Source organism: Harpia harpyja, chromosome 13, assembly GCF_026419915.1.
Source record: "Harpia harpyja isolate bHarHar1 chromosome 13, bHarHar1 primary haplotype, whole genome shotgun sequence".
In the NCBI taxonomy this organism is placed as follows: domain Eukaryota; kingdom Metazoa; phylum Chordata; class Aves; order Accipitriformes; family Accipitridae; genus Harpia; species Harpia harpyja.
This window is the reverse complement of record NC_068952.1, coordinates 36,063,772-36,086,906: the sequence shown is the minus strand read 5'-3', so window position 1 is coordinate 36,086,906 and position 23,135 is coordinate 36,063,772. Positions and strand designations below refer to the sequence as shown.

The window sequence follows — 23,135 nt, the reverse complement described above, 5'->3', positions numbered from 1 at the left end:
CTTTCAGTCATGTTTTTTCATAGTTCTTGCCAAGACTGATGGTAAATCATTGTATAATGGCTCACTTTCATAAGATCAGGTCTAGGATGAAGGAAGACTTTAAGAATGTGGTGCTAGTAAACTCATATATGACAGCTCTGTCTCTGTGTTCAGACCTCTATCATTCATGGGTTGATTTTTCTGGGTTGCAGCTTACTAGCACTATAGATGCCCTGTCTTGGCTTTGAGGGGAGCTGCTCTGGATTTGGGACAAGATACTATTTCAGGCACAATGTGGTGTCATTTTTTTCTTCAAGGGTTGGCGTGGGTCTAGCTTTAGGGTGGGCTCTGTGCTGCACAAATTTGAGGAGGCTTCTGAGGATCAGAAGGACAGGGAGTTTAGTTCAGGGACAGCCACGGGGCCTCGCAGGGAGGAGGTTTGGGGCTGATGCTCAGCTGGAAGTTTTGACCCTAGCTGAACCCAGCTTACGTTCACCTTAAGCCGCATGGGTCTCTATAGCATCCTAGCATGCCCAGTTCTGCTAGATTCCTGGGAATTTTTCATTATACCAGTTCTCTTTTCCCACGAATGCTGAAAAGCTGATTGCATTTCATGTCAAGTACAGTTCATGGGAGTAGAGACTTTATTTGGGGAAAAAAAAAGTTTTAAAAAATAAGTGAGTAGTTGATATATATGTGATTGGGGGTGCAATGGAGTCCCTTCTCTTCCAGATAAAGTCTAAAGCTTTTACTCTCAACTTTATCAAGGAAGTTTGGGTTATGTACTTTAATTCAGAAGCAGTATGTTAGGGATTTGAGCACTAGCTATTTCTTTTTTTTTTTATTTAATTGGGAAGACTTCTTACATGCTAGTTCTTAAGTACTACGTATTTCATCTGTCGGTGAAATACTGTTTGTTGGTAGGTTTTTGTTATTTTTTGTTACTAGACAGTTATATATAGCAGACTGCAAGCGGAGGGTAGCTGAGCCTCTGTGAAAGATCCACATAAGAGCAGTAAATAGGAAATTGAACTTTTGACCACAGTGCTGCCAAGTATGCCTTAAAAACCATCTCCCACGTTTAGTTTGTATCTTTCAAATAGTTATCAGGTAATAGTGTTCTGTTACTTTAGTTTGGAAAATTTGAAGGTGGAAGAGTGTTGTTTCTGTTTTGTCCTCTTAGCATTTAGACTTCTTAAAAGTAATACTTTGAACAACACTCAGTTCTTTTGATGAAGTAAGTACACTTACTTGGAGTTTTAAGCTGTATGAATCCAGTTCTCTATTGATATAAATATTCAGATCTTGTCTAATTTTTATTATAACCAATTTTACTTTCTTCTTTAGAATCCTAAAATTCTTCTGTTAGATGAAGCAACGAGGTAAGAAAGAAAAGAAGTAGAAACTTAGAAATCATGTATTTGTAAAACGCAGATTTGGGAGGTGTTCTCTCTTCTTTCTTTCTCTGCATGCCCTTGCAAGAATTACCTAGCCCCTTATTCTTCTCTACCCACAAAAAGAATGTGCTTTCTAGAAAGTGTGAATTGGTTAGGAGACCTGTGATAAAAGCTGTTTATGCAAAGTGGAAAGGATAGCTGGTACACTGTGTTGTAATTTTTCATGGAGTTAAATTTGTTATATGTAAATTGATTTTGAAACAGCTACTTAAAGCTTTTTCGTATCTTTAGTTAAATGAAGATCTTAGTGTAAAAGAGATGATTATACTGCAGTATAACTTAATTTTTTTCACAGAATTAATTTAGTGTTATTTCTCCATGCACGTTTTTGCATATGAGAATATGCAATGCCTATAACTTGGATGTGTGCACTAAGCATATTCTTGAAACTTTTCTGCAGTTCCATTGGTTCATATTCACCAACAATAGCAAGGGTTTGCAGTTTTAGCAAAATAAGCCTAATGCATACAAAACTAACCTGTTTTAAAATAACAAATATCCCCTCTCTCCCCTCCCTGCTTCCCATTTCTTACTAGTGCTTTGGATGCTGAAAATGAATATCTAGTGCAAGAAGCTCTGGACCGGCTGATGGAAGGGAGGACAGTCCTAATTATTGCTCATCGTCTGTCTACTATTCAGAATGCTGATTTTGTTGCAGTCCTTGGCCAGGGTAAAATTCTTGAATGTGGAAAACATGAGGAACTACTTGCAAATCCAAATGGACTTTTCAGGAAACTAATGCAGAAACAAGCTTTTCTTCAGAATAATGATACTTTTGCATTAGATTTACAATCCAGAGAAAAGCATGTATTAAAAGAAAATGTATGAGAATGTATGAATAACAGAAGCTTACAAACTACAAAGAATATAACTTATGTTTCAGTTATGTAAAGTAAATGTTATATTTTTCCAAAATGTACAAAATATTCTTTTGAAACTTAAATGTGTTTAAACTTTTTATTGAAAGCTTTTTAATAATTATTGCAACTTTTTAAAATGTCTATCACATTGAGATAATTTCAGTGTATAGATTTTTCTCCTTTGTGTTATGTTAATTGAGACAATTTAGAATCTTGTTTGCTGAAATGCACTGTATGATGGTGTGCTGCATTCTCAAGTAAGTTCAGTATTTTAAGGGTAATTAAATGACAATCTTACCATTTTCATATCATTGTCTCTTCCCTTTTCAAGGAACTTTTGCTTTCTGTGCTTGTCAGTAGTCTTAAAATGCTGGAATTCAAAAATGCGTGACACTAACATACTCTGAAAGTTCTGACTTCCACTGCACTATCCTTTCAGTTACCATTTGTTCTGAAATCTGAAAGTTGATTATGATCACCATCTACAGTTACTGTAGAGAATTACATATGAGAACACATTTTAGCAAGTATGGAAGCATGAGCTGGAGGAAAGTTCTTTAAACAAACAACAAAAAACCCCAACCAAACAAAAAACCTAACTGACTTTACATAAGGACAAAGGAAGTGTATTAGTATACTAAGTCAGCATAGGAAAATCTAAAATTTGCATGCATTTTCTTCCCTTCCCTATTTTCCCAGTCCTTTAGGTTCACTTCCTTTCTAAGATGACATTCAAAAGAATGCGCTCTTACATATGTAAGTTTTTGTCCTTTTTTAAGGCTTATGTAAGTTTTTTATTGTTGCTTAAAATTTCATTCATAGAAATCCCGAGTTTGGCCTAACTGCCTTGTTAGGGACAACCAGGAAACTACCTTCTCAAGGACAACTAGTAAAAATAAGAGCTTTACATTAATTTGATTAACTGCAGGAGGGTACATTTGGCAGTAAAGAGTAGGCTTCATGTTTCTAATTAAAGAATCTTTTCCAACAGAATCTCTCTAAAGTTCTGAAGGTGCAAAACCCCACAAGGTAATTTAAAAAAGCTAGAAACTTTCCAGGTCACATTAAAAATCATCTATGCTAGGAAAACTTGTTGCTGGAAAACTTTATTGGCAATAGGTGAGATACCTAGTGCTGGGCAAGCTTAAGATGTTTATCTAATGTGCCATTAATAGCATTTTGTGGAACATAGTGAAAACGCTAAAGAGATGCCTGTGCTAGGGAATGAAAAGAAAATTACATCCAGATGTAATTTTATCTTCTGATATAGTTTTACTAGAAGCAGATATTGTACTAAAGATATGCCAAAAATACCACTGACTCAGTGTTTAATTTCAGTGTTGACTACCAATTATTCTCTTTATAATGTATTTAGAAGGGCTTGAACTTTAATCTTTACTCATGTAATTGCTCCTTATGTGAGATGCAATGAGCCCCTTTATTTATGTGTTTACACAGGTTACAGGAATTACTTGCAGCCAAACTGAATTAATGTTTTATGTCTTTTGTTCATCAGTTGTTCTGGCAGGGTTGCAGTCTACAGAAAAGTGTGAAAAGCTACAGAAAAGCTCTAGTCCACTGAAAGGTGAATGTCTGTCATAACAGGTATATTGGATAACAGACTTTATTCAGGTTAGAACTACTCCAAATACTCCTTAGAAGAAACCACAGACCTGAACGAGTTGAGAAAACAGAGTTTCTTAGTAATCTGCAAGTAGAAAGCTTTGCTGGACAACTACAGATTTGTGGTTTACACACCTGCGATGTACGTGATGCGTGCATGTGGCATGCTGTATACTTCCACAGCAGTGCTAGTCAACACTGGGTATGGTTGCATTTTTTAACTGTAGGAGCCCTAGTAGATTAATGAGGAAAAAGCTGTGAGAAAGAGAAAAATTAAACTATTGCATTCTTTTTGTTACAAGAGTTGAAGACCTTCCTGGCTAAGGTGGAAACTGTTGGTGTATCATTAACAATCCTGATAGGCATCTTTTGCTAAGGACCACTATTTCATGCTGCAGCCTTGCGTACCATGGTCCATAGGACAAAAATGGGCTATGCAACGTAGAAAAGACTTAACGTGAGAATATCTGACTGTGCATCAGAAAGAAGTATAAACCAAACTTTCTTGGAGTCACTGACTCCTATTTTCCATCATTGCTCTCTTCAGTTTTTAGTAATACTGCATATCTGCTATTTGTTTTGTTTAAGCTACTGTCAGTACAAAGAGGTTCAGTTCCATGAGGGATGGTATTAACAGCTCAAAACACAGTTGTGCTACTCCTAGTGTATTCCAGAGGCCAAAAGGTACTCGGAAATTCTTTTGATTGCAGGTAAATACAATTTGAATCAAATTAAACTTATCCAACATTTCCTGAAGGAAAGGACAGAGCTTATTCAGAATTGTTAGAGGTTTCAAAGTGTCCATGTAGCCCTGGTGCAGCATATTATATAAGACCATGTCTCTTTTATGCCACACACACTAGTGTTCAACTTTGGCCTAAACATATCTTCTCTGTGTAGAAAAGTAGTAAAGATGATTTCCCAGACATTCAAAAATAAATGTAATTAACGTTACATGCACACATGTATATCAAATATGTAATATAAAAATTTTTCAGTTTCTATCACTAGTTGCCATATTTTAATTGATACCTATGGGCATCATTTTGAAGTCTTTTAGTAATACTGCCTTTCTTGCCTTGGAGGCCAGAACTATTTCCTTCCTTAACTTCTGCTACTCAGTCATGACTTCTGGGGTTTAAATACTGTATCTAATGGCTTTCAAAACTACCTTGCTAAATTGAATGTATTAGTTAGGGTTGAGTATTTGGAGACCAAATGACAGGTCAGCTCTCAATGTATGCTTAATCCCTTTACTGTGTTCCTAATTAGTTTTCTAATTCTTGACAGCATGAATGTTTTCCTGAGAGAAATAACATACTGAAAATAAAGTGTCTTAAATAACTTTATTACTTAAACTACTTATTAAACTATTTATTTTAATGCTTAAATAGAGTATCGATCAAAGCATCATCACTGCAGTGAATGGTCAGCATCTCTGAAAGAGCTAAAGTTCTTTCAGCTCAGCTTTGAAGTACTTAATGCAACTTTTTGCTTTGATCTTCTGATACAGAGTGCCTCTTTTCCATCAATACTTTAATCTTTGAAAAGGGAGTGGACTCCAGTTAGGGGAGTAATAGAAGACAACATCCTGCCTTTGTGGTCTCTCCAGTTAATTCTGTCTTCACATTTCCACGGCTCAACATTTTCAGCTGTCTTGAATGGGGAGAAGTATTTCCAGTTGCTTAAGAGGTCTTAAATTCATGATGCAGTGATCCAATGGATTAATACTCTGACCTCTTAGGGAATTCTGTATTCTGATGAGCAAGACATTACATATGTTATGAAGAAGAAAATGTTACTGATCTTTTATACACATCTTTGTTTAAACATCTGCATAGTCCCAATAAGGCACAATCAGTTAACCAATACATGGCAATTTTGTTTTGCTCTGCAGATGATGGGGTTTGATTGCTGCTATCCTTTCAAACTAATTTTCTTTCTAAATAAGTAGGCAGCTATTTGTGGCTAATCTACCCAAGCAAGATATTCTACACTGTTTTTCAATCCATCAATCAATAAATCAAAACCAGAAGTATAAAAAGATTATCAATCCCATATATTTTGAAGTTGTGGCTTTAATGTAAGTCCACTATTTCCATTCTCTTAGTTCAAGTGCCACTATGTCAGTATTGTCGAAATTGCTTGCTGGACAGTCACCTTTTCATGTGAAAAACAAATACCACATGAGTCCCAGTTCGAGAACTGGTTAAGTCTTTAACCGATATAGTTATAAGCCAGCTTTCTCTGTCAAAAATGAGATTTAAAGGTTGAGTTGTATCCTCTCTCCTGAAGATGGAGCTCTTAACACAGGACTGGGACAGCAAAAGGAAGCCAAGTAATTCCCTAAGTGTAACAAAGTGTATGCAGGATCCAATCAGCAAAAAACTAGTGCTCACACTGCATCATCTTAAATATTTTAGAAACGAGATGTGAAGGGGAGCTTTCAGTTTTTTAAATAATTTGAATGTCACCGTTCATGGATGTTGGGCAATGTGGACAGCAGCTTGAATTTTACTCAGTTTTTTCCCCATTTGCATGTTTTGTGGGTGCATTTTCTGGTTTGGATGGTTTGTTTTTCTTGATGAAACAACAGTAACATGATGATTTAGCATCACTGCATGGAGTAAAATAGAGAAGGCTGTATAGAAGGATACTACGTTAATTTAATAGTATAGTGATGTTCCACTAAACGTTCGTATCTGGCCTTTCCCATAAAATCAAAGCAAAAGGGAGATGAAGTGAAGTTAAAAGTCAAAGCATTGAAACATTCAGACAGGTGCCTCATACTTCAGTACTGCCAGATGAAGTATCTCAAGTTTCTCTCCTCTGCATTTCAGGTTCAGTCCTGTGGGACCACAATCCACATCATAGAAAGCATAACAGCCATAACTCTTTTAATGAAAGAACGTGGTTTTGGCAAATGATGGGCAGTTTTTGAATATTCTATTTTTAGTTCATTTTATCTTAACTAATTAGCTTCGCTGATAATGTACCTATAACTCAACTTCTTCCCAGAGTAGATGGTACGTATGTACCTTCTGGAAACTCTTTTCTTCATATAAACCAATGCAGTTGAGTATTTTCTTTCAATGAGAACATTTAGCTCCCCTTTAAGACTAAAATCTAACTCTATACCATCAGATAGTTGTAGCGCATGATTGTCATTTACCATAGATGTGAAACATACCCAGATTTGCATGGAATGTGTTTCCTTTGGTTTTTTTGTTTTGTTTTGTTTTTTATTAGGAATTTGCGGACAAGCACAGGTTACAGCACAGGCTACTTTAAAGATTAGGCAACTGTATTACTGGAATACATGTCCTTCCTGAAGTCCCAAACAGCGGTTCGCAATGGTCTTTTGATGGCAGTTTTTTGAGCGTATGCTGTCGCCTTTCTCTGCCCAAGTCGGTTAGCGCCAGAACTGCATGAAGTCAGCGAAAAATGGTTCCCAAATCCAGCCTTGCGAATCCCACTGGCAGCGTCCTGAAGGACCGAGCGCACCCACCCTTCTTCAGAAAGATCCCAGCGAGGGGACCCCTGTTTTTGCCAGACCACCCGCCACAGCTGGCAGCCTAAGCCTCAGAGTGAGGAAAGCGGCCGCTCAGGCTCCTGGGCCGGGCAGGAGGGCACGGTAAAGCAGCCATCTTCTGCAGGTCACGACGTGCCAGCGGGCCCGAAGCAGTTTCCTTGGGCTCCGCCGCTCCGGAGAGGAAAAATCCTCTTCTGCGGCGCGGCGGGAGCGCCGGTGCACCTGAGGTAGAAACTGGACGCTTCTGCGTTCACGCAGTTCCCCGCTGCTGGGTTGAATCAAGGAAAGGCGGGAAAGAGGCCGGGCGGCTGCGGGGTCTCCGCCGCTCCCCGGCAGGGGCTGCGCCCCGCCCCGCCCCGGAGTGACGCAGTCAGCCGGCGCCCGGCGGGAGCCCAGGGCCGGTAGCGCTCCTCTCTCCCCAGCCATGTTCCCTTCGGCTCCCGCCTCCCCGCGGACCCCCGGCGGGTCGGCCCGCAGGAACCTCGGCAGCGCCGCCCCCAGCCCTCTCTCCCGCCCGGGCGGCAGGAAGAACCTGGCCGTCGTGGCGGCAGCCGGCTCCCCGGTGCTGTTCTCCCCGGTGGCGCGGAGGAGCGGCTCCCTCTCCGCCCGGTGAGTCCCGCCCGGGCAGGGGCCCGGGGGCGCGAGCCGCCTTTTCCCGCCGGGCCGTCGCCTGGGCCTGGGCCCGGGCCCCGCCCCTCCCGCCCGCCTCAGGCCGCGCCGCTCGGACCCCGAGGGTTTTCCCCTCTCCCTTTCCTTTCCCGATTCTGGAATGAACCCCGAGCCTTCCGTTGCCGGGGTTCCGTGGCAGGCACCGCAGCCGGGGCCTGGCGGGGACCGCTGCCCGTAGGGTCAGCCCCCTCCCGGCCCGCTGAGGGGAGGGCGAGTGAGTGTCCCCCGGGCCCCTCAGCTCCTCCGCCGGGCTCTCTCCGGCCGCCCCTTCCACAGCGGGCAGCAGCGAGCGGCGTTACCTCTTGCTGCAGGAGATTTGACTGCAATTCCCGTCGTCTGCCTCGTTGTTGAGGGGAGAGTTGCTCGTTTGTTCCTTGGGGAAAGGGTCTGTCACACACAGAACTGCTGTTGCTGAGGATCTGAAGAGACTCGCTCTTTCTTTGCTGAAGTAGCAGTAATTGTTGAGAGAGCTAATGGGAAGTTAGGCTAGTGATTTAAAAAAGTAGCAAGAAAAAGTATCATAGTTTAAAAAAAAAAAAAAAAAAGACAAGCGTTCCAAGTGCTTGCCCATCTGAATCTCTTCGTTGAGTCTTAGGAACACAACCAAAATCCAGATGCAGACATGGAGGCTTGTGGTTAGATAAAATCATTTGACCTTACTGAGTAAAAGGAGGGGAAAAAAGTGTCATTTGGTCATGTGTAATAGTCAGCAATTAGATCATATTGGTCCTGTGCCTCAGTAAATGTATTAAGGCATACTTCTAAATGAGCCTAATGAGAGGGCTCTGCCTGAAAGCTCTTGCTTTCCACTATCTATACAAGAAGGTTTAAAAAAATATTTTATCTCTTTCTTTGCAAACCCTGCCTCATTTTTACATGCTGAAGCCATTGTAGGTTACAACATTGCTGTTTCACAAATGCAGTGTTACCATTTGTTTTTCTGTTGGGATGTATTGTATTGTAAGATATTCTTTATGTCTGGTCATCCTTAAATCTCTTTTCAGTAGCTTTTCTACAATATCCTTTTGAGATGTGTGCATGCTAGGTCATCTTAGTACACAAGAAGCTGTATGTGGAGTTGTCATGTTTTCTGTTTTGCCTTTTATTCTGTATTTAGTAACTCAGATATTCTGTTTGCTGTTTGACTGTCCTAAATAATATTGTACTGTCAGGACACTGTCACTCTGGTAGTTGGTTTCTTTTATGACTGTGCTGAAGATTTGAGACACCAGTACGGATTTATAGCATGGAAACTTTCCTGCAGTGTATGAATTAGCCTTTCATTCCTCTGTATTATTTTTGTTTATTGCTTTCCTTTATACAGGGTTAGGTCTACAGTAAGACTTTTCCTCATATCTCCCAGCTTGATTTCTTTAGGAATCTTTGATAAGAGATCTTCTTAAAAGATTTTTTGAAATTTAAGTGCTTAATATTGTCTGGATTATGTTCACTGACTTTTTTTTCAGAAAATCCTGATTGAACTGTTAGGTATGACTTTTCTGTATGAAAAGGAAAAAAAAGAAAAAATATGAGAGTTATTAATCTATGTTTATTCATTTTGCTCATTTACTCTCCTACAGTAGTTAAGATTTTCTGAGTCTGTGGTTTCTCAGGTGCTCTCAGATTCTTTGTAGGATATTTGATACACTCTGTTCTCATGGTAACAAATTCTGACTGAAACGTTTTATAGTTGAACAGTTTTAAAGTTCTTTAAAAGTGGTATTGTACATTATAAATATACAATACCACATGTTAAGTGTTATAATCTCTTACTAGCATTTGAATTTGAGGGTTCCTCAGATGTATCCCTGGTAAAGGAAAAATATGAAAATAATAAGAACCTCTGTATTTAAAAAGAAGTTAAAACAGTAAATGTTTAGGCATTCCCCCTCACCCCAGCTTCCCCCCTTCTCCTTTCCATATGAATCAAAAAATGAGATTTAACATGAGCCCCAGATCAATTTCAAGGGTTCAGAATCTCTTTTCTCAGGAGCAGCTTTTTCTTGTTGAGATAAACATTTCCATGCCCATTTCCAGTTTCGGGGAACTTTTACTTCAGGTCTGTTTAATACGGTATTTTCCCAAACCGGGTGTCAGGCTTGCGTTCTAGCTATGTGTTGTCATCTTTTGGTATCTCACATTGAGGAGGTCTGTGACATCATTTAACTTGCGAGGAGAAATAAAAAGAAGGCAGTATCTTCTAAAAGGAGAGAAATTTACCCACTTAATCACATTCAAAAGACAAGACAGACCTATGCTGTTCCAGAGAGAGAAGGTAGGGGAAGATGCAAAGCAGCTTTTATAAATTATATTGTGAAACAAATAATGACTGAAACAGATAAGAGCTGCAGTCTCCACAGTAAAACAAGGTCAGTAGAAGTGCTAGCTGATCTGAGCTGCCACAGGTGTTCAAAGTGTTGCACAGTACATACTGCCCAGTGGTGTCAGAACTGGCTCTGCAGTTGGGGAAGAACTTCTGTTGAGCTTCTCCTGGCATTGTGGATAGCTTTATTCTACAGATAACCAGAATGTAGAGAAGTTGAACAGTGATTTTGTTGATGGCAGAGGAATACATATTTGAAATCAGTCCTTTAAAAAATAAAGGAATTTGCTGACAGCTGACAACTTGTAAGGATGCCACCAAATTACTGCTTTAGATGGTGCTCCCAGAAGGAGCATGTTTATTTTACAGAAACCCATTTCATCACATTATTTCTAAACAGATACTAATGAAGTAAATGTCTGTTGAAACTGATGAAGAAACAATAAAAAACTAACTATAACTTTTTGTTTAAGAGCAACTCCTACTAGAGTTATCCAGCATCCCTCAGCAAGTGAGACCATTAATTATGATGTTAAGGCTTTTGGATCCTCTCTGCCTGTTAAGGTTATGGAAGCCCTGAAGAAGGCTGATGGTAAGAACTGATTTTATCTGTTATTTTTCTCATGAAAATTGACAGGCAAGAGAAGTGTTACCATGTTGTTGATGCCATTTAAATGCTGACTTTATGGTGGAAACGGAAATGTTTGTGCCTTGGTTTGAATCCAGCTTTGTTAACTATGTAACTGTAATTGTAATAACACCCATGTGGGTATAGATGCATGTAAATATCCTTCAGGTGCTGTCTTAACCAGTAGATTGTAAAATCCAAGGTTATCAAGAAAGCCAGTAGTAGTTTTGTAGTAACTTTTGCTTATTGGTTCTTTCTCACCTTTTTCACTTGTTTTGATTCTGTTGTGTCCTAGAGTGGATGCTCTAAATTTTTTTAAATTTATTTTTAATCCAAATTTGTTATCACTTCTAAAAGCCCCAGTGATACAAACCTTTCCCTGAGTTCAAGAAATTGGTCTCCTAAGCAGTTTTTTCCTGTGCATAAGTTTTCTTTTTATAGTAGATATAAGAGGAAACAAAAATGCTTATCTTAAAAATAATCCTAAAAATTGCTGAGCCATTTACAAAGCTATTATAATCTGCTGTAAATTGATGGAAATAGCTCCTGGGATTGTCTTGCTTTTCACTCATAAAAGTTGAGTGTTTGTCAAATGGATTTTTAAATGATATGTAGTAGCTTGGTATCTTAATTAAATACATGGAAATTGTAACATGGAAATTAATTTAATAGAAAATATATTTCTTATTTTCATATGAGAATGAAAGTTTATTGGTTTTAAGGTTACTCTGCAGTGTTTTAAAAATCTGAATGTTTTACAAAAATTACTTGTTATGTAGCCGATGACCAGCTGAGCGTTCAAGTGGATGAAAGTGGATGGGCCTGGCTAGTCCATAAAGAAAGGCTGATTATTTGGAAGATTGGTCAGTCTCCAGTAGCTAAGGTAACTGAAAGATCAAGATGGAAAAACTGTATTATATGCTAGTTGGACAAGTTATTCAGTTGTGGGTTTTTTAAAGCAAGAGTTTCTTTATAAATTGGAGTTTGTCTCGTTTCCCCCAAAAGCAGCAGGGTTGGTATGAAGTCATACTAACAACAGTAACTGAAACTCAAGCTTCTGAGGGAGCTTAACATTTTTATATTCCTCTCTTCATTTTTAATTGTCACCTTAACACTAAGGTTAATTCTTTACATTTTAATAGGTGTGTCTCTTATGTTAGATAATCTTGATAAAGCTTATTTTGATAGTTAAAAACTAGTTGATATGCTACTGATTGGTTTAGATTATTCCGGGACTGATTTTCATTGTCTCAAAAAAAAAAAAAAAAAAAAGTTAGTTTCAGCTGTGCTGAACATATGTTTCATCTAGGTTTCTTATGTCAAGATTTTTTTTTTTTTCCCTCTGGGCAGTGTTTCTTTCAGCATCATTTCAGTGAATAGCAAATATGGTCAGAGGAAACCTGTAGTTACAAAATCACTATCTTTCAATTAGTGTGATGTATGTTAATTGTACAGATTCTGCACTTACAGTGGAGAGTCAGGTATATGCATTCTGGTACTTGTAGAGATTTCTCAAGGGATTAAAATTTTCCTGATTATTTAACTTGGGGGAGGGGAGTCCACTCTGTTAGTACTTAGTGAGCTTTCTCAAGCACTTCTAGTTTAATTTTGTTTTGCTGCCTTGCTAGCATATTGTATTAAGGAATGGTCAAATAATTGCACCTCTGAAAGAAATAATTCTTATTGTAGTGTTGTGAGAAACATGCAGGAATAACTAAAGAAAAACAGTAACGTTTGAAAATGTACAAGTAGGTGTTTTTTAGCTGTTTGGAACCTTGCTGAAAATGTCTTATGACATTCTTTTGGTTCCCTTACACAGTGTCTTGGACTAGTTGAAAATTAATTTTTAGCAGGGTCAAAAAGTCTAAAGACTTTGTGGCAGAGGAATAAGTTCTTCCAGTCTTATATTTATTATGCATCTCTTTCTTTCTTACAGTTATCTCTGTGCAAAGAACTGCAGCTGCCACCCAGTGACTTCCAGTGGAGTTCTAGTTTAGCAGCTATATCTTGTCTCAGTTCCTCAGGTGAAGCACCTTCTCTACAGGTGATCAACTTTTAAGTTTTAGTGTTTAAAAAGTACTTTTAGAGTAACTTTGAATATATTCTATTTTATCAAGTACTTATTTGAAAACTGCATTTGGTGGTGTACTATCTATTCAAAAGGTCAGGGCTGATAGTTTGCAATAAATATGTTTGAAATAAACTCGTCTTTTCAAATTACACCATTTACATGATATAGGATCAGATTAAATAATAGTTTTGCTAAGGATTACTTGGTATGCTTTCATAACACAAATACAGTAAACTAAGTAGTATTGCATTAACAAACACCAGGGCAATCAAATACTCAGTCTAAGCAAGTGCAGTTTAAATGCATGCTGGCAGAAAAAGTTGTTCAGCAGTGGTTTAATTCTGAGTACAGATGGATAAGAAGCAAACACCAGCACCCTCCCTTGGCTGGTCTTTACAAGGAAGCTGGCACTAGGAGGACAGATGATTCAATCTGTCTTGACTGATTACTTTCCTAAGTGCCTTTTCGTAACATACTGTGCTAGAGGGTGAGGTCTGAAGATCAGTTAAGTTTTCTGAAAGTATGTTAATATGTGTGTTGCTATCATTCATGAAGAAAAAAAGCTTTCATTTTCAGCTTGGGTGTAGTTTTCAATTAATATATGTAGTGCTCTAATAAAACTGGATGAGCAGTTGTCTTTGCAAGGAAGAAGCAGCACAATATATGTAATAGGATCTTTTCTTTTGGCTCGTTATTTTGTTACGCTTCCAGATGATGAAAAGCAATCTTAGTATCTTGTGATTAGCTCATAAAACTCTAAATGCTCTATGACTTAGTCATATCCAAAGAAGTTTAAGAGGAAGTAATACACCTCAACCAAGACTTATTTTTTTTTAATTTCATCTTTCTTCAACTTGTGAGCTATACATGGATACTATGATTGTATAGAGCGAAGTAGAAATATTAGTGGTAGAAAATATTTCACTACAGTGAAAATTATTAAATAATGGGCAGGAATCACAAAGGACTGCATTCTGTGGTGTTTTTTTAATTGTTATGATGTCCATTAGCAAACTGCTTTGCTTTGTGTCTAGTCAAAAATTGGTTAGAAAACTCCAAGATCAATAAGAGCTCTCAGCTACAGTTCTTCTATTGTTCCGTGATTTTTTTCAATAACCAGTACATTAGGTATGATACTTTCTGTCTAAATCTCTGCTTGACCACAGTCTCTTGCTTCATGCTTTGAATTTGGTCTCTCAGTGATTTCCTGAGTCAGAAGCCCTAATGTAGGCACACTGTGGGCTTGTGTCTTTATGAAGAGAAGAGCCGTCGTGTGATTTGATATTTCTCTTAATGACACTAGAGCAGTTTCTTTGTTAAATTGCAGCCTGCATTTTAGGTCTTCCATAGTAGCTTATAACTCTTGGCATCTGGAATTCTCCACAGCCTCTCTTCTGTCTTGCAACTGTAAGTTTTGTTTGCATTTCAATAGCAGACCCTGAATTATCAGGAACAAGAACCCGTAGAAAATATTATGGTTAGCAAAATAAGTGAGTATAACATTCCCTGCACATACTAAGTTATGCTACAGAATCATTTTGCAATTCGGTTCTAGGTTTGTCAGTGTGCATCTGTATGTATTTACTACTTTTTTGTGTGTTTGTCACCCACAACCTTGATACGTAAAATAACATGTTTTAGTTAAAGCTGCAGTCTGATTATTATTGTTTTGCATGTTCTATTAATTATTTTCTCACTTCAAGTCTCTGGCAATAATGGTTGCTACCAGCGAAGGTTCTGTGCGCTACTGGCCCAATCTTGCACATGAAGGTTCCTACATTGAGACTTTTACAGACTTTGGAGGCTCTCTGTGCAGTTTCCTAACAGCAGTAAAGGTACAGTACAGTATGATTTGTATTAAAATATTGCGTTAATTCCTGTTTTAAAAATTGAAAAGCATGTTTCACATTATCAGTCCTAAATCTCCAATAAATGTTGCACACCAAACTATCAAACATTCTGAGGAGTAATTTCGGAGATTGTTGATGAGTGTGATGATCTTAAGTAGCAGAGATGACTGGTAGTCATAAATAATAATGTTAAAGTTGGGGAAGCATGCAGGATTCAACTGTAAGGTTAACAGGACTGGTTTGGTACCTCAGCTTATAAGGAGTGTCAGTATTACTACTGTGATTACATAGAAACCCTGCTATCACAAAAACAGAGAACTACTTCATCTGAATCTGCAGACCACACATTCGGCATCTTGTGGTGTAGCTCACCAGTGACTGAATTTGAGAGATTTCTGTATGAAAGTAATGAACAAGTATGTTATGAATTATTCTTAAAAATTCTGTTTTCTGCTGTTGGTGTGCCTAAATGGGAAGAACTCTCAAAATGGAATATATCAAAAAATTCAGTGTGTATTACAATTTTTTTTATCTTCAAAACTAGGTATTATCAATTAAAATACATTTTATCTCATGGACCTTTTCAACATCTAATGTTCATATCCTGTATTATAAATATTATTTTAGGGCATCAGCATGTCATAAACATTTGTAAACCTAATCAGAAGACAGTGATCTTAATGACAGATTTCTTAAGAGTTGCAAGATGTTAAGAAACACTAACTTGTATCTTCCCTGTTAGAGTTGAATTGTGCCCAAGTTTCAGGTATCAAGATGAGGAAAGCAAGGTCTTATCACATCTGTAGTTGAAACATTGACATCAGTGTGAATTCAGAGCTAGAGGAACTTATTTTTTTTCAGAGCAGAACCCTTTTATTAATCAGTGTTCTAAAGCTGCACTATTATGTATATGACTACTGTACTTCGTTAGTCATCCTGTCACTGGGCAGATTTAACCTTTAGCAAAATTTTTGTATATTATAATGATGATGAAAATGGCACTGGTTTTTGTTTTGATTGGTTTTGGGGGTTTTTGTTGTGTTTTGGTTTTTTGTTTGGTTTGTTTTTTAATTTTTTTTTAAATTTTGTTCTGTGAATGTTTCCTGCACAGGTAAACAGTTCATCCTTTCAGCAACCTCCAGGCCCTTAGCATTCATTTTTTTGAAAATTGTTGTACACCTAACAGGCTTGCTTTGTTCCCTGTAACATACAAACTTTGATCAGTTTTGAATTGAAGGCACCCTTTTTTTAATGCCTTGGTGGTGGGGGACATGAAGGCTATGTCTGTTAGCAAGTAGTGAAAGGCAATAGTTGAGAATCTATAAAGTAAAAAGGTTAGTGCTGAGGCAGTGCCACTATCTACACTGGTCATCTGGGGGGAGGAGGTTATTATTTTAAACTAGTTCCAGCCTAGCTGCATGAAATTAATGTCTGTTAGTGGTCAGAGCCCATCTTTCAGTTTAGTTTCATTCAAAGGGTGTACAGCTGGTACACTCAGACTGCTATGTGATGTGATCCAGCAGGTAGTATGTGGGGACTCGGAGAAGGTCACTTCAGAAGCAGGCTTTTGGTACTAATTAAAGTGTTAATGTAAGTGCACCCATTAGGACAGGCAAGAGATGGACTAACAGAAGTCTCTGCCTCCTAAATGAGGTATATAAGCACCTACAATAGAGTGCATATTTTGCATAATGCACAAGACTTTTCACATTTTCTTAGTGCAAAGGTAACACTATTTTTCATCATTAGGATTACATGAGATTTTAGTTTGGTTGTGTCGTGGTTTAACCTCACCGAGCAACTAAGCACCACGCAGCCAGCCACTCACTTTGCCTCCCACCCAGTGGGATGGGGGAGAGAATTGGGGGGAAAAAAAAAAGTAAAACTCATGGGTTGAGATAAGGACAGTTTAATAGAACAGAGAGGAAGAAACTAATAATGATAATAATAACAATAATAAAATGACAATAATAATAAAAGGATTGGAATATACAAAGCAAGTGATGCACAATGCAATTGCTCACCACTCGCCGACCTATGCCCAGTTAGTTCCTGACCAGCGATCTGCCCCCCACCGCCCCAGGCCAACTCTCCCCCAGTTTATATACTGGGCATGACATCCCATGGTATGGAATACCCCTCTGGCCAGTTTGGGTCAGCTGTCCTGGCTGTGTCCCCTCCCAACTCCTTGTGCCCCTCCAGCCTTCTTGCTGGCTGGGCATGAGAAGCTGAAAAATCCTTGACTTGGTCTAAATGCTACTTAGCAACAACTGAAAACATAAGTGTGTTATCAACCTTCTTCTGGTAGTGAACCCAAAACATAACACTCTACCAGCTACTAGAAAGAAAATTAACTCTCTCCCAGCCAAAACCAGGACATATTGTTAAACTAAAATGGAGTTTCATGGATAAAAATGTCATGCAATGATAAGAAAATGAGTCTCTGACAGTGCGAAGTACCAGTCAGATGTTTGACTTAGTACTAGTGTTTATTATTTCTTAAAAAAACCAAAACAAAAATCAAAACCACCACCAAAAAAACCCGACAAAACAACTTATTTCTTTGTGTCTGCATATTGTTTTCTTTCCTGGTCTGACACTAGCATTGTGATATCTTTTCTCAGTTACACATTGACTAATGCACTATTCATTTTTTCATTGCCTATCCCAGACTTTTTTGACATAACAAGATGGAAGACTGGTTATGCAGTTCATTTAGATTAGTGGCCTGTAGGATAGGATGCTACTAAAAAAAAAAGTTATGGTGTGCTTAATAACACTTCAAATTTTAACATTCAACTTCCATGTGTGCATTTATTTAATTGATAATTCAACATATGAATGTTACATGTAATAGTTCCTGTAGAGATTGATTAAATATATTTTCTTTTCATATTTTTTAAAAATATGGTTTAAAATAAAAAAAAGTTTTCTCTGAGCTGTACCTTGCACTGATTCAAGCATAGAGAATAATGTGGAAAATTTGTTTAAACAGTCTTTTAATGTGATAAATGCTTTTTTTTTTTCCTTTGTTAGCTCTCAAGTACTGTGGATGCCTTGTGTCTTATTCTTGTTTAGTGTTTACCCTTATGAGTGGACATAAAGAATTTTATTTGACAATAGAATTGTTTAAGCAGTGTGATTTTTATTCTTTTAATATAGTTGCTTTTCTTTTTGTTAGGGAGGAAGCTTTATTTTATCATCTTCCAGAGGCCAGCTAGTTCGATTGATACCAGATAGTTCTGGCAAGATTCATCAGCATTCCCTGCCACAGGGTCAGGGCATGTTTTCTGGAATTGGTAGAAAGGTTTCTTCTCTTCTGGGTATATTGTCTCCTGGACATGATGCTGTGGTAAGCATGAAAAACATTCATACAGTAATCTGCTTTAGTTCCTCTCTGTAATTTCAAGCCTCAGTGTTTAAGAAAGAAAAAAGAAAGGACTGTGTAAAGATGTATGATGACCAAAAAAAGAGGCAAGACTCAACTCATTTATGTTACTTATATGTCTTTGAAATTTGAAAGAAAGACAGAAACCAAATAAATCTGTATGCTTTGTGAAGAAGAATGCTGACTTGCTCTTTAGATCTGAATGAAAGGAGACTTTAAAGTAGTAATGCTTCCTGGGGAATATGCAGTGATTCAAAGTCTTGCCTCTTTCTAGTAGTAGCCTCATTACTACTTGGAGAAACTAACAGTAACCTGTAATTTTACTTTTCTGATTTAGGGTTGCCAAGGGTTGGTGATTGGGTTGAGCTTTGTCAACGAACTCCACAGAAACTGGAAGAGAAACATACTAGTACAGATGTTCTTACATCTATAAAATAAGACTTCTCTTGGAAATTATCGTAATACTCTCATCTTGTAATATAACTTGTGTAGGTTGCCCAAGGAAGTGATTTTTTTTGTGGACTGAGAGTGGTGTAGATTGTTGTATCCAAATATTAAGGCTGTGGTTTAACCTTTTTAGCTTTTTCTTTTTTAAATGCAGATTTCTAGCGTTCTTTGGGATAAAGAGAGGTCAAGCTTTTATATGCTGACAAGTTCAAATCTAAACAAATGGGACATCGATGATTCATCAGAACGTTACATTCTCAGCTGGGATGTCAACAGGATCCTGAAAGAACATATTACAGATGCAATTTGGGTAAGAGCCAGCTCACCTGGAAAGTGTTTGTGTGTTTGTTTAATTAAGAGCCTATTTATATATAGTTATGTCAGCTGTATTGTTTTTTAGGGTTCTGAAAGTAACTATGAAGATATTAAAGGAGGAGTAAATATACAATACATGGATTTGCAACAGAATCGGTAAGGAAGTACAGTTGCATCTGGTAAGACTTAACATTAATGAGATAAATGTGTTCTGTTTTCTTGCAAAAACTTTATATGAGTAATTGCAATTTAATTTTACTTGAGTGCCGTGCCACTGTTGATAAAATAAGCATGTCATAGTAGATAACTAAGTTATCCTATACTTCATGTTATCATTATCTCTGTAGCATTACAAATTACCTAAGAATAATTCCTTTCACTTTTTTTAGTGTCATTTTATCAGGTTTGGGTGTTTGTTTTGCCTTGATATTACAAAGACAGCAAGTAAGCAATTGTAACATGTTCCAGCAAATGCAGAGAATTCAGTATCTCTTGTATTTTATTTAATTACATAAAATCACAACTGCCTTGGTTCAGTTTTGTACTGAAATATGAATACTTCTAATAAAACAGCTTGAAAGAACAAATAGTATAGTCTTTCAAAAAAAAAAAAAAAAGGAGTACTATACAATATTGGAAAATATTTATTTGTGATTGTACTTAAATACCTGTCTTTGAGTGGTACAGTTTGAGCAAGTGAAATATGTAATAATCATATCTCAATGGTGTGATATCTGTTGTTGAATAGTGATGGACTGGTGATACTCGCTGCAGCATGGCATCCCGGAGATCGTCCATGTCTTGTCTACTACACTCTGATAACAGTAGAAGATAAAGGCTACCAGATGTCTGATGACGTTGTTGTGGAGGTCACACAGTACAATCCATCTTTTCAGGTACATAAATGAAGGTTCTGAAACTGAGTTAAAGCACAGTGTTTCAGAATATTCCTCTACATAAATCAGCTATCAGATTTTTGTCTAAAGGAAAATCAAGTTCTCTGTTTTAAGGTTGTTCTTGGAAGTATGTATTTGTAGTATTCTGAGGAAAATGTGTACTAGCATCTTTTAATGTTTAATAGTAACTGTATGTAAAGTTTATGCTTTGCATTTTAAAGTATAACATAAAAAAGCCTCAAAAATAGAAGTCTCAATCTGATTATTACTGGTTTATTTTTTGTCCTGTGTGTGAAAGTCTCTGCAGCGTAATTTTATGGTATACTCGTGCAATCCATTTAGAACAGATCTCAGACTCTGTTGAGACTCTTGTAGCAGGACAAGGAGTGAAGAGGCTTGCATTTTGGTCCTTGCAGGACAGCTGGCTTGCTGGGAGGGGAGGACACACTGGTTGTCGTTAGTGTTCCTCGTTTGTGCTATCTCTTCTGGAGGCATAAACTTGGGCATTAACTTTCTTTGGTAAACTTCTTCCACTCTTGCCTGTAGTGGCATCTTAAAATTGAATCTTAAGATGGAAGGAGAGTGTGAAAGCTGGGGAATAATTGATGTTTACTTATCTCTTCATGTGAAATTAGCAAGAATTTAATGTATATGGAACAAAAAACCCCCAGGATCTTAAGTTTTAGGGCAAATTAAAAGTGGGTTTGTTCGGTTTTTTAGGTTGTAAGTTATATCCGTATCTTCTTGTTAAAGATCAAAACAAATTCAGGCAACTCAGATCAGCCTTTAAAATGTTAGATGTTTGTTTAAGGTTTTGATTATATATGTGATATTGTTCGTATGTAACATTTTCAGTCAGAAGAGGAAGTGTTGTGCTGTCTGGTAGTCCCAGATTACTTTAGCCATGCAGCTTACCTCTATAAGGAAGATGAAGTGTTTGCTTGTTCCACTGGAACTGGAAGAATTTCTTTACCACAGGAGAAAATCGTATTTGGCATACAAGGTAACATGCAGGGGAAAAAAAAATAATCACATTTTGTTGATACTTTCTAATTGAATGTTTTTACAGTATTTAGATTTCTTGGAAGGCAGAATCATATTTATGCTCCTTTTTCTCTTTATTAAATCTTTCGAGTTGGGAGTTTCTCATGAGAGTACGGAGAAAGCACTGACGTGAAATCCAGTATTGTTATTGCTTTCTCTACAGTGTTTTGGATGAAAATGAAGTAGATCCCCACTCGTGGTATACGAAAGGGTGGGGGTTTTGTTTGTGGGATTATTTGCCCTTTTTGGTTTTTTTTTTTTCTTCCAACATTCACTATGGATTTTATTTTTTTTCTTGGAAGTTAACTTTGTGTCAAGGCTCAGTCTAAAATACATACTAGGTGCCTGTGTCAGATGTCTAAGTATGTAATCCTTGACTTTCAGAGGTGTTTTCAAGTGGGATGTGCACATCAGTCCTTAGGTAGAACTTGAACCACCTGAATCTTGATTTCTTTCTTTTTTTTTCTTTTTTTTCTTTTTTTCCTCCTTTTCTTTTTATTTCTCTTTAGTCCTGTTTTTTTTCTCATCCTTTTTCTCTTTTTTCCCCTCCTTTCTCCCCCCCCCAGACTTGCAGTATCTGGAAACCTGCATCTTTAGTAGCAAATAGTATCCATAACTTCTGTAAATCAGGTGCAGTTGTCAATTGCTGTTGGTTGGTTCATGACAAAATTTAATAATTGTCTATGAAACTGTTACATTTTGTTCTTGAATTAAAGTGGCATTTATGTGCTTTTTTTCTTTTTTCTTCCTCTTTTTTCCCCCCTCTCCCCTTATCTTAGGAGATAGCATTTTAGGAGCAGGTTCCTGTACTAGCTTCCCCATCTTCTTTACCAAAAAAAGTGGACTTATCACCATCTTGTCCAGGGAAAACATTTCTGTGCTTCCTGAAGACCTTGAAGATTCCCTATCCTCTTCTGTTGCTGGACCAAGAAGTGAGGTAATGGTTGTTTGCTTGGCTGGTTGAAAACTGAGGGTAGAAATAAAATGTTTTTCTGGCAGTTTTGAATTTTCATTGTGGAAATCCTAGCTTGTTTTGAGTTTTAAAGTTTTGGTTTTTTTAAATAGAGACTCAAACACTTGTAACAAAGGCAGTTTCCAAAACCCAAGAAACTTTACAACATCTGCCAGTTTGGGTAACTTTTTTGTTTTCCTTTTTTTTGAAGTCAAGTTTTCTTTTTTTTTTTTTTTTTTTTTTTCATGTGGATGTATTACTGTATGTCATTAGGCCTGATATAACACTACAGCAGTGACTCAGACTTTGTTCTCACTTTTCGATCACGATAGTTTCTTCAGTCTTTTGTGTCTGTTCCTTTGTGCATGTAAGAGACACTTTTTTCTTATCATGCTGTGAAAAGCTTAGAGGATAAGCTGAGAAGGGCTGTATGGTGGCTGAATTTTGTTTCTGCTTTGTTTTATATATATATATTTTTTTTTTAATATAGTCTTACAAAAATGTTAAAGTATTTTTATTGATATTTTGGGCAATGTGCATTTATTAAGCTCTTACATCAAACATGTTTTGTTTAAAATGTATGTGCCGTGGAGATGTCCCTGGGGTGGGAAGGAAGAATACAAAAGTTGTTACAATATAATTAGAGAATATTTCTTTGTGGTAATAGTGAGTTTCAATCCTTATTCCAATTAAATCACTTTTAAAATCAGTTATTATTAACTAGTAATTTAGTGGAAGACCTTTGTGGTGATTGCTCAGATGGAACTGTATTTTTCTTATTGAATTTTCTTATTGAATCTCTAGTTAGACTTGTCTGCACTTATATTGTTTTTGTGGGTGATAGTACTCATGAATACCTTTTAAATTCTGTCTAAAAAGTTGGTTTTGAATGTTAAAATACTTAAAATTACCATTAAAAGTTTGACTGGTGAAATAAATTGGTGTAAGTGTGACTTACATTATAATGAATCTTGCGGGCTTACGTTTGGCTTAATAAACATAACTGCTTCCAGGTGGCATTTCTATTTTAAATCTTTGTTGTTGCTACTTAGAAACATTGTTTTCATTTCATAATGAAGATTGGTATTTGTGTTTCAGCTG

The 23,135-nt window shown here is 37.2% G+C and overlaps 2 protein-coding genes across 2 annotated transcripts in view; both read left to right on the top strand.

Moving 5' to 3' along the window:
• ABCB10 (ATP binding cassette subfamily B member 10) overlaps positions 1–5,268 on the top strand; it is a 31,651-nt gene extending 26,383 nt beyond the window's left edge. Inside the window, 2 exon segments of the mRNA XM_052805716.1 lie at positions 1,327–1,361; positions 1,973–5,268. Coding sequence (XP_052661676.1) covers positions 1,327–1,361; positions 1,973–2,264 — 327 coding nt within the window. The 3' untranslated portion in view covers positions 2,265–5,268.
• Positions 5,269–7,818: 2,550 nt separating this feature from the next.
• The window catches only part of NUP133 (nucleoporin 133), a 37,650-nt gene continuing 22,333 nt past the window's right edge, over positions 7,819–23,135 (top strand). Inside the window, exons 1-11 of the mRNA XM_052805715.1 lie at positions 7,819–8,060; positions 10,917–11,035; positions 11,851–11,954; positions 13,008–13,115; positions 14,846–14,977; positions 18,174–18,344; positions 18,982–19,137; positions 19,228–19,298; positions 19,891–20,038; positions 20,894–21,041; positions 21,862–22,019. Of these exons, the coding sequence (XP_052661675.1) occupies positions 7,876–8,060; positions 10,917–11,035; positions 11,851–11,954; positions 13,008–13,115; positions 14,846–14,977; positions 18,174–18,344; positions 18,982–19,137; positions 19,228–19,298; positions 19,891–20,038; positions 20,894–21,041; positions 21,862–22,019 (1,500 nt within the window). The 5' untranslated portion in view covers positions 7,819–7,875. The remainder of the gene's footprint in view (positions 8,061–10,916; positions 11,036–11,850; positions 11,955–13,007; positions 13,116–14,845; positions 14,978–18,173; positions 18,345–18,981; positions 19,138–19,227; positions 19,299–19,890; positions 20,039–20,893; positions 21,042–21,861; positions 22,020–23,135) is intronic.